Raw genomic sequence first — 9680 nt, 5'->3', positions numbered from 1 at the left:
CTGTGTCGGGAGGTGGTGGTGCGCGCGGGCCCGCGGGCCCGATCTGCGATGGGGTCCGGCCAGTCCAGCCCATGGGATGAGCCTTGACCTGGCCTTCTTAGCAAATGATTCCACCACCGTCGGGCCCTGGATTGACCCAGGACCTCCCTAGTGTTAACCCCAGGTCCTCTCCACCCTTGCCGCCAGCCCAAGGACGAGCAGCGACTCCTGCCCTCACCACCTGCTGGGATGGAGTCCTGAGCTGCTGTTCTGCAGGCATGGGGGATGGCTGGCCAGACCAGCAGAGCGTGAGCCCACCTGTACGAGTGGCTGTCCTGCCGCCCCCGAGGGCTCCTGCAGCTCCCTGGAGGTCCAACACGTCCCTGCAAAGACCTGGTGAATGAGACTGACCCGGTTCATGTCCTAGCAAGACAGGAGCACATTAGGGTGCCCCTCTAGGCAGATGAGTGGCTTCAGGGTGGGATGGCCGTGAGCATCCTGCCCCCTACAGCTGCAGTAGATGCTGAGGAAGATAGCTGCCTGCTTCTTTCCACTGTGCATGCTTCTTGCTTTGGGGGGAGCGGGAGCTGGGAGGAGAAACGGGGTCATCCTGGGTACCCCACTACTCCATCCTCTAGCTCAGTGGTTCTCAACCTTCCTAATGCCGCGACCCTTTAATACAGTTCCTCATGTTGTGGTGACCCCCAACCATAAAATTATTTTTGTTGCTACTTCATCACTGTAATGTTGCTACTGTTATGAATTGTAATGTAAATATCTGATATGCAGGATGTATTTTAATTGTTACAAATTGAACATAATTAAAGCATAGTGATTAATCACAAAAACAATATGTAATTATATATGTTTTCCGATGGTCTTAGGCGACCCCTGTGAAAGGGTCGTTCGACCCCCAAAGGGGTCGCGACCCACAGGTTGAGAACCGCTGCTCTAGCTAAACCCCCCCAGCTCTTGGCTCGGACTTTGGAGTCAAGGGGTGAGAGATGGAGGTTGAGGGGGAGCTGAAGAACAGAGAGGCTGACTGCCTAGGGAACAAGGCTGGATTGGGGATGTGTGTGTTCGGGGGCTGGACCCTTGAAAAGTCATCCGTTTTGCCCCCAGCCTCTCTGGGGCAATGCCTAGGTTCTGCATCAGCGTCCCTGTGTCACCAGCAGCTCCCTGGAGGTCCAACACCTAGACCTTCCAACCCAATTGTTCCAGGAAGCCTATCTGGATTGGAGGGGCAGCCTCATTCTTGCTGTCGCCTCCTCCTCCCTCGTCTGAGGAAACAGGAGCCCACAGCAAGGCCTCTCCCAGTGGCTTACGGACCTGACTCGGAGGAACTAGCGCTGACCCCCTCGCCCCCCCACAGCCTCAGGTGCTCGGCCCCTGCTGCAATGTGAGAAGCGGTTTCCTTCCGTCCTCCCACCCACCACCAGCCTCCGTCTGTGGATCAGAGGCTGAGGTCTCCCCACCTGTGCCCCCCTGGGTCCTTACACAGACAGGTATTTCCGGAACCCAGACGTAAGCACACACACACGCCTCTCATTCCCTCCCTGGGGCCTCAGACTTCAGTGGGTTGTGGACACAACCATGGGCGCTGGGTTCCACAAGCCACGTCATGGCGTTCCACTCACTTTCCCCTTGTGCTGCTGATGCCTGGAGAGTTTAGTCTGAAGTGAGAAGTGATTCTGTAGTATCTCATTAAAAAACAAAAAACACTTCCTTGAGCTCCTTGCTCCAGATACCACCCAGTTCCTCAGCTGCGCTTCAGAGCATTTTCCTCCTTATCTCTACTCCTCTGTCTCCACACCCTCTCCCTACTTCCCTTTGACCCACTCACACCCGTCTTTTGTCCTCATCACTCCACTGAAATTCTTGTCAAGGTCACCCTGCCTCAGCTTTCTTGCCAGCCCTTCCCCCACCTCCAGCAGCACCCAGCACCAGGAGTACCTCCTTTTTCTTGCAACATTTACTTCCCCTCCCACCTCCTCTGACCTGGCCCTAGGGGTTGGCCTATGCCAATCTTTTCCTGAATCCATGGCTCTCAACCAGCCACAGCTGACAATCAGGGAGCTCCTGATTTCAATATGCTACAGTCTATTTACCCCCCACCCCCCAACCTGGATGGCTAATAGGCAATTCAAATAAAATTCATGCAAAATAGCCCTGGCTAGTTTGGCTCAGCAAATAGAGCGCTGGCCAGAAGACTGAAGGATCCCGGGTTTGATTCCGGTCAGAGGCACATGCCTGGGTTGTGGGCTCGATCCCCAGTACGGGGCGTGCGGGAGGCAGCCAATCAATGATTCTCATCGTTGATGTTTCTATCTCTCTCTCCCTCTCCCTTCCTCTCTGAAATCAATAAAAATATATTTAATAAAAGAAAGAAAGAAAAGCTCCACTAGGAAGGAAGGAAGGAAGGAAGGAAGGAAGGAAGGAAGGAAGGAAGGAAGGAAGGAAGGAAGGAAGGAAGGAAGGAAGGAAGGAAGGAAGGAAGGAAGGAAGGAAGGAAGGAAGGAAGGAAGGAAGGAAGGAAGGAAGGAAGGAAGGAAGGAAGGAAGGAAGGAAGGAAGGAAGGAAGGAAGGAAGGAAGGAAGGAAGGAAGGAAGGAAGGAAGGAAGGAAGGAAGGAAGGAAGGAAGGAAGGAAGGAAGGAAGGAAGGAAGGAAGGAAGGAAGGAAGGAAGGAAGGAAGGAAGGAAGGAAGGAAGGAAGGAAGGAAGGAAGGAAGGAAGGAAGGAAGGAAGGAAGGAAGGAAGGAAGGAAGGAAGGAAGGAAGGAAGGAAGGAAGGAAGGAAGGAAGGAAGGAAGGAAGGAAGGAAGGAAGGAAGGAAGGAAGGAAGGAAGGAAGGAAGGAAGGAAGGAAGGAAGGAAGGAAGGAAGGAAGGAAGGAAGGAAGGAAGGAAGGAAGGAAGGAAGGAAGGAAGGAAGGAAGGAAGGAAGGAAGGAAGGAAGGAAGGAAGGAAGGAAGGAAGGAAGGAAGGAAGGAAGGAAGGAAGGAAGGAAGGAAGGAAGGAAGGAAGGAAGGAAGGAAGGAAGGAAGGAAGGAAGGAAGGAAGGAAGGAAGGAAGGAAGGAAGGAAGGAAGGAAGGAAGGAAGGAAGGAAGGAAGGAAGGAAGGAAGGAAGGAAGGAAGGAAGGAAGGAAGGAAGGAAGGAAGGAAGGAAGGAAGGAAGGAAGGAAGGAAGGAAGGAAGGAAGGAAGGAAGGAAGGAAGGAAGGAAGGAAGGAAGGAAGGAAGGAAGAGAAAGAAAAGCTCCACTAGGAAGGAAGGAAGGAAGGAAGGAAGGAAGGAAGGAAGGAAGGAAGGAAGGAAGGGGAAGGGAAGGGAAGGGAAGAGGGAAAGAGGGAGGGAGGAAGGAAGGAAGGAAAATTCATGCAAAATAGAACTCTTGAGTCCACCATTCACCCAGGTACTCTGGACCTGGGAGTCACAACAATTCATCTACATCTGATCCATGAGCAAGTTTTGTTGGGTTTACCTTAGAAATAAAGCACAGTTTTGTCCACTTGCACCTCCATCCTGGTCCATCGTCTGGCCTTCTGACTTGCCCCCCAACCCATAATTCACTCTCCACTTTCAATGGCTTCTCATGGCACTTAGAAAAACAACCCAAACTCCCTGTTGTGGCCTACGGGTAAGGCCCCTGCCTATTTCTCACCTCATCCTGTACCTCCTGCTCCCAGGGGAGTGCCACTCCAGCCACAGTGGCTGCCGGCTGTCCCTTCAATACAGCCAGCCCACCTGCCTGGAGGCCTTGATAGTGTGGTGCCTGAAAGGCATGTGCACAGCTCTTACCATGGCTCATTTCATCCTTCTGCTCTTAGAGAGGCTTCCCTGGTCACACCGCCTAAAGTAGTTGCCTGTGCCCGCTATCCAGACCCACATGGTCCCTTACTATAGCACGGCCTTATTCATTCTTACTCTACTGCCTGGCCCCCATCCCCCTGCCTAGACTGAAGCTCTCTGAGAGTGGGGCTGTGTGTTTCACAGCGAAGCTCCTAATATAGTAGGTGCTCAATAAGCCTATGACGTATTGAACGCATGATCGATGTCTCCATGTATAGTCTTAGAGGCTTTTGAGCCAGTGAAGCCCTCCAGATGACCTCTTCATCCTCCATTCCCCCAGGGTTTTCCAGCCAGATACTCCTGATTCCCTCTGCCTCCTTCTTCGCACCCTGGCCTCCACAGCCATTACCAAGTCTTTTAAAAAATATATATATTTTATTGATTTTTTTACAGAGAGGAAGGGAGAGGGATAGAGAGTTAGAAACATCGATGAGAGAGAAACATTGATCAGCTGCCTCCTGCACACTCCCCACTGGGGATGTGCCCACAACCAAGTTACATGCCCCTGACCTGAATCGAACCTGGGACCCTTCAGTCCGCAGGCCGACGCTCTATCCACTGAGCCAAACCGGTCAGGGCACCAAGTTCTTTTATTTCCACTTCCAGTCTGCTCCTTCCCTCTGTGCCTTCCTTGGATCCTTGGCAAATGTGGCTTCCCACATCTTGCAGCCATCAGCTTTCCCTGGAGTCACTCAGTTTTACAAGCTTCTTGGGGCTCCCGCTGCCCAGAGTAAGCAGCCCATGCTGTTCCCACACTGTCCCTTTGGTGCTGCTGGTGCAAGTTGGGAGAGGGAACGTGGCCTCCACTGGCCTCCCCTCACCTCCCCTCTCTCCTGAGGAACATCTGCAGGCCCTATTGGTGGGTGGGAGAAAGACCCTTTGGTACCCAATTAACACAGCATTACCACTAAGCCCTCTCCCAGTTGCCATCTACCCCTTCTGAGAGAAAGAACCAGGCTCCTGTAAGGGCAGCTAGAAGGGCAAGAAGCCACCAAGGACCTGCTCCCATCAGGCCAACATCCTGAGTCCCCATGCCCTACTCCCATCCATACTCACTGCTCCACTGTCCTCACGTCAGGCCTTCTGTCTTCTGACCTGGGGTCCAATTCCACAGCCCAGCATCTCAGCCAAGAACCTCCTAGAGAACAGACACCACCAAACACTGACCTACTGTCGCCCACCCTTCTCCAGTGGCCACAGGAGATAACCACGTACCACCCCACTGTGTGTGTTGATGCCTCTCGGCTTTTCCTAGCAAGACCCTCCAAGGCAGAGGTGCATCACATCAGAGTCCCGCCCACCAAGAGCTTGCTGAAATTCAGATCCCCAGGCTGGGCCCAGGATTTTCATTGATAGGTCCTCTGAAGACACCAGAGGTCTGCATTACAACAAGGTCCTCAGGGCATGCTGAGGGGTGCAGAGAACCCGAGGATAAAAGCCACAGGGCTGACTCCCCACCCTCATCTATCCCCAGGCCCTATTTTATTTGAATCCTATCACCCACACCTGAAGCCTTGTAAGAGTTTGGGCAGAATATTAACCCCCTGGCCATCCTTGCCCTCCTTGGCCATTCTGTGTACCCCATGTCCTCCACATCCCTGGCTCTCATTCTCACTGGTCCCCTATGTCAAAGGGCTGCCCAAGGTCCTGCCTCAAGCCCACCATTCAGGGCTGACACTGCTTTCAGCACCACTTCAGACCACCCTTCCTGCGAGCTGCATCCAGCCCCTCGCAGGAAGCTGGATGCACGGGGTAGGGAAAGTTAGCAGGAAGGCACAGGGTAACACCCTCAGGTCTTTCTGAGTCTTATGATAATTTTTATCTATAAAACAATGAGGTTGAAATGGAGTTGTTTTGGCTAGAAATTTCCATGAATTTTTGGTTATCTAACCATCTTTCCTCTTCCTGTTGTCCTTATTTTGCTATTATTTGTACATTCATCCAGGCATGAAATTTCAGAGTAAGACATACCAGTAAAGTTTAAGTATTTGAAGCCATGAGAGGAAAAAAAATTAAACTTCTGTATTGGTATGGGAAAAGCAGTAATAATTGTAGGGTAAAATGGAAATAAGTTCACACTTTATTTGATTAGCATTTTTTACAGATTTATAGTCATTAGTTTGACATAAAATTTATTGACCCTGATGAAATCCCCTCCCCCTCGCCCCCCCACATTATTTTGGCCGGTCAATTTAGCAATGCGGAGGCCTGGGGAAAACAGTAATAATTTGTGAATAAACAAATGTATTTTTCTTCAAGTTTTTGGAGGATGAAACAAAAAGTTTTTGGAATTGTTTCAGTATTGGGGTTTTTTCCACTTTGGCTTTTTCCACTTCTACCTTGAGGTTGTCCTCTTCACTCTTGTCTTATTAGTCATTTTGTCTTGTCAATTGTTCCTTCAAAATCATTCTCTAGCTGGTCCACTTCTGACCCTCACCAATGTGGGGCAGCAGTCCACCCCGCACATTATGTGATTTTCCTTTTGTTTGGGAATAAAAGGATTCTTAAACAGGCTCCTGTGGAACACTGGTGTCCCTGGGTGTACTGGGGCATTATAATGCCAAATACTGGTGGCCTTTCCTCGGTCTGCAGGGGGAAATGGTCTTAGTGGACAGAATGTTTTCAATTAAAAGTTTGTTTTCCCCTTGGTTCAAGATCACCACCACCACAATGGAATAACCTTGTGCTTGCTATCACTTGTACTAAAAAAAACCAAAATTTTGCAGAAAGCAAAATTTTAAAAATCAAGTAGGATTCTGATTTCAACGGAAAAGCTCAGGGGTGGCCTGTAGTGCGATGTGTAATGCTGGTTTGGGGAGCAAGCTCTTCTTTGGGGGATTCAGCTCCCCAGTGAGCCTGGTGTGTGTGTGTGTGTGTGTGTGTGTGTGTGTGTGTGTGTATGTGTGTGTGTGTGGTGGTGGTGGTGGTGGGGAGTCTTGGAAATGCACAGTGACCCGATGCCAGGCCAATCAGAATACTTCTGACCACTGTGACTGGTTCAGGGATGGGAATGGGATTCCAGACTTTGGGGCTGCCCCTGGAGAGGGAGATTGGGTCTTCCTTTTGGAGTGTTAGGCTGCTGGTGGCATACAGGAAGCTTATTGCAGGGGAGAACGTGGATGGTGAGGGTTCTGATGAGATCTGAGTGCCTGGGCCCAGCTGAACTTGAAGCTGGTACTACCCTGGACTCCTCTTACAGGAACCAAGCCATTCCCTTTCCGTCATGGATCAGAAATGGGGCATATGGTCATTTTCTTTGGGCATGACTCTTCCCTAGATTGTACGATAGAAATGAATACAGTGGGGCTTTGACTTACGAGTTTAATTCGTTTCATGACGGAGCTCATAACTCAAATTACTCATATGTCAAATTAAAAAGTGAACGAGTGAGACACGTGATGCCGGGCTGATGTTGTGGCGTTCACTGTGATGTTCACTGTGCCAACTAGTGGTGGGGTATCTGAAGCTGGCTCATAACCCGAATTTTAGCTCGCAACTCAAAGCAAAAAATCGAGAGACGCCTTGTATCTCAAAAAACTCGTTAGTTGGGACACTCGTAAGTCAAGGCCCCACTGTACATTGGTATTTCTCCAAGCTCCTCAGAGAGCCCTGTGATTTTCAACAGCTTCACCTGAGGCCCTCTGCTCCAAATTTCACTTTCCTCATGCCTACCCCACCTGGATGCCTTGATTCAGGGGCGCCCTATGTCGAGCATGCCCAGTATCCCCTGTGGGCTCCAGGGTGGAGACAGGCTCCCTTTCTGGTTCCCAGGAGCCCTTTCCCATTTACTGTCTCCCCTTACCTCCCTGGCAATTTTTGGGGGGTAATTCCCAACCCCTGGCAGTTTCTGAGAAGCACAAGCACAGACACTCCAAGGTTCAAACCTGGCCCTGTAGGTGGGAGGCTGGAGGCTCTGAGGAAAGGGGTTGTGGGGTGCATTATATAGCTGCCAACTTCCTCCCACAATTCTCTTAGCTCCTCTCAGGCAGTTTTGCATGTGGCTGTATGTGACTAATTGATCACATAGAATCTCCAAACCCAAGACCACCACCCTCCAACCCAGGGGAGGCTGCACCCTTCACTGTGGGCCAGCTTCCAAGCCTTCTCACTGGGGCACTTGCCTGGTCCGGAGGCCCCTGCGTAGGCCCCTGCGTGCAGGGTGGGACAGGAAGCAGGGTCTCTGTGGACATGCAGCCTCAAGGCGATGCCCCACCCTGGTTGGCTTTTTTCTGGGAAAGGCAGAGGCCCCTCCTCCCCACCCGGTGGGGGTGTGATCGGTGTCCCTGTTGGCAGCCCCTCCAGGCCACCTGTGGTGGGAAGCACCTGTCCTAGCCACAGGCAGGGAAACCGCTGGGCAGATGGGGTTGGGGCCTGCAAGGGGAAAGTTGGGCATTTGGGTTTCGTTCCTCTAGAGCAGTGATTTTTCAACCCTTTTCATCTCACGGCACACATGAACTAATTTCTAAAATTCTACAGCACACCAAAAAATATATTTTTTTGCTAATCTGACCCCAAAAAAGGTATAATTTCGATCCATTCACACTGGAAGGCTATTGTTGTGCTGGCTGTTGTCATTTTTTTTTAAATTTGATTTTGAGAAAGAGAAACATCAATTTGTTGTTACACTTATTCATGCATTCATTAAAAAATATATTTTTATTGATTTCAGAGAGGAAGGAAGAGGAGAGAGAGAAACATCAATGATGAGAATCGTTGATCGGTTGCTTCCTGCACATCCCACACTGGGGATCAGTCCCACAACCCAGGCATGTGCCCAGGAATCGAAGTGTGACCTCCTGGTTCATAGGTTATCTCAACCACTGAGCCACACTGGCTGTGCCATTGCTTGATTCTTGTATGTGACCTGACCAGGGATCACAGCCGCAACCTTGGCTTATCAGGATGCTCTACGCAACTGAGCTATGCAGCCAGGGCTTGACATTCTTTTATTTGACATTCTTTTATTTGAAAAGAGGTCAGTGCCAAAAAGAAAATGAAGAAGAAAATAAATAAATAAATAAATAAATAAATAAATAAATAAATATAAAAAAAGAGGTCAGTGCCCCTGACTAAATGGTCAGGGATTGCATGTTTTAAAAGTTCTTGCGCACACTGGTAAGTCGCTGCTCTGGAGTTCCGGGGCTTTGCGTCCTCTGCCTTAGAACGCGGTTCCAAGGCCCATGCCACTAGGAGCCCAGGGAGGGTGTCTGCAATCCAAGGCAGGCAAGGACAGTGGCTCTGCCACCTGGGACAGGTACTGCACCCTTCGTGCCTTGGCTGTCCCCCACTTGTAAGGCGGAGTGGCTGCCTCGCAGAGCTCTGGGATTAAACGAGGGGACTGGTCTCTGAAGCAATGGTTCCTGCTGCAGCCTAGAATCCACAGAACCCACAGCCCTGCTGAGCAGTTGGAGATGAGGGTGGGGGCACCTGGGGATGCGACGACTCATAGGGACCTGTAAGCATGGGATGGCTTTTCTCTGAGACCCTGGGAGTGCCCACACCCAAGCCAGGGTGGTTTCTCCACATAGAATTTTATTCTGAAGGCCACTCTGAGGTCTGAGGAAGGGAGGGGGAGCCCCAGCAAAGAGGCTCTCTGCGGAAGCAGAGGGGCAAGTACCCGTCCCAGGTTGTGGGCCATTTCCTCAGCCCCACCCGAGGACACCTCGGGACTGGGTCTACAGCAGGGGTGGGCAAACTTTTTGACTCGAGGGCCACAATGGGTTCTTAAACTGGACCGGAGGGCCGGAACAAAAGCATGGATGGAGTGTTTGTGTGAACTAATATAAATTCAAAGTAAACATCATTACATAAAAGGGTACGGTCTTTTTTTTTTTAGTTTTATTCATTTCAAACGG

General features: G+C 50.7%; 1 protein-coding gene and 1 long non-coding RNA gene across 2 annotated transcripts in view; one reads left to right on the top strand and one right to left on the bottom strand.

The window, feature by feature from the left end:
• Window positions 1–414, bottom strand: part of SLC4A11 (solute carrier family 4, sodium borate transporter, member 11) — an 11027-nt gene extending 10613 nt beyond the window's left edge. The window contains exon 1 of the mRNA XM_014546498.1: window positions 391–414. Coding sequence (XP_014401984.1) covers window positions 391–399 — 9 coding nt within the window. The 5' untranslated portion in view covers window positions 400–414. The remainder of the gene's footprint in view (window positions 1–390) is intronic.
• Window positions 1–9680, top strand: part of LOC106727565 — a 24573-nt gene that overhangs the window by 2415 nt on the left and 12478 nt on the right. Inside the window, exon 2 of the long non-coding RNA XR_001363798.1 lies at window positions 9640–9645. This is a non-coding gene — a long non-coding RNA (uncharacterized LOC106727565). The remainder of the gene's footprint in view (window positions 1–9639; window positions 9646–9680) is intronic.

The sequence above is a fragment of the Myotis brandtii genome, unplaced genomic scaffold (genome assembly GCF_000412655.1).
Source record: "Myotis brandtii unplaced genomic scaffold, ASM41265v1 scaffold45, whole genome shotgun sequence".
Taxonomy (NCBI): domain Eukaryota; kingdom Metazoa; phylum Chordata; class Mammalia; order Chiroptera; family Vespertilionidae; genus Myotis; species Myotis brandtii.
This window is presented reverse-complemented; position numbering and strand designations above follow the sequence as displayed.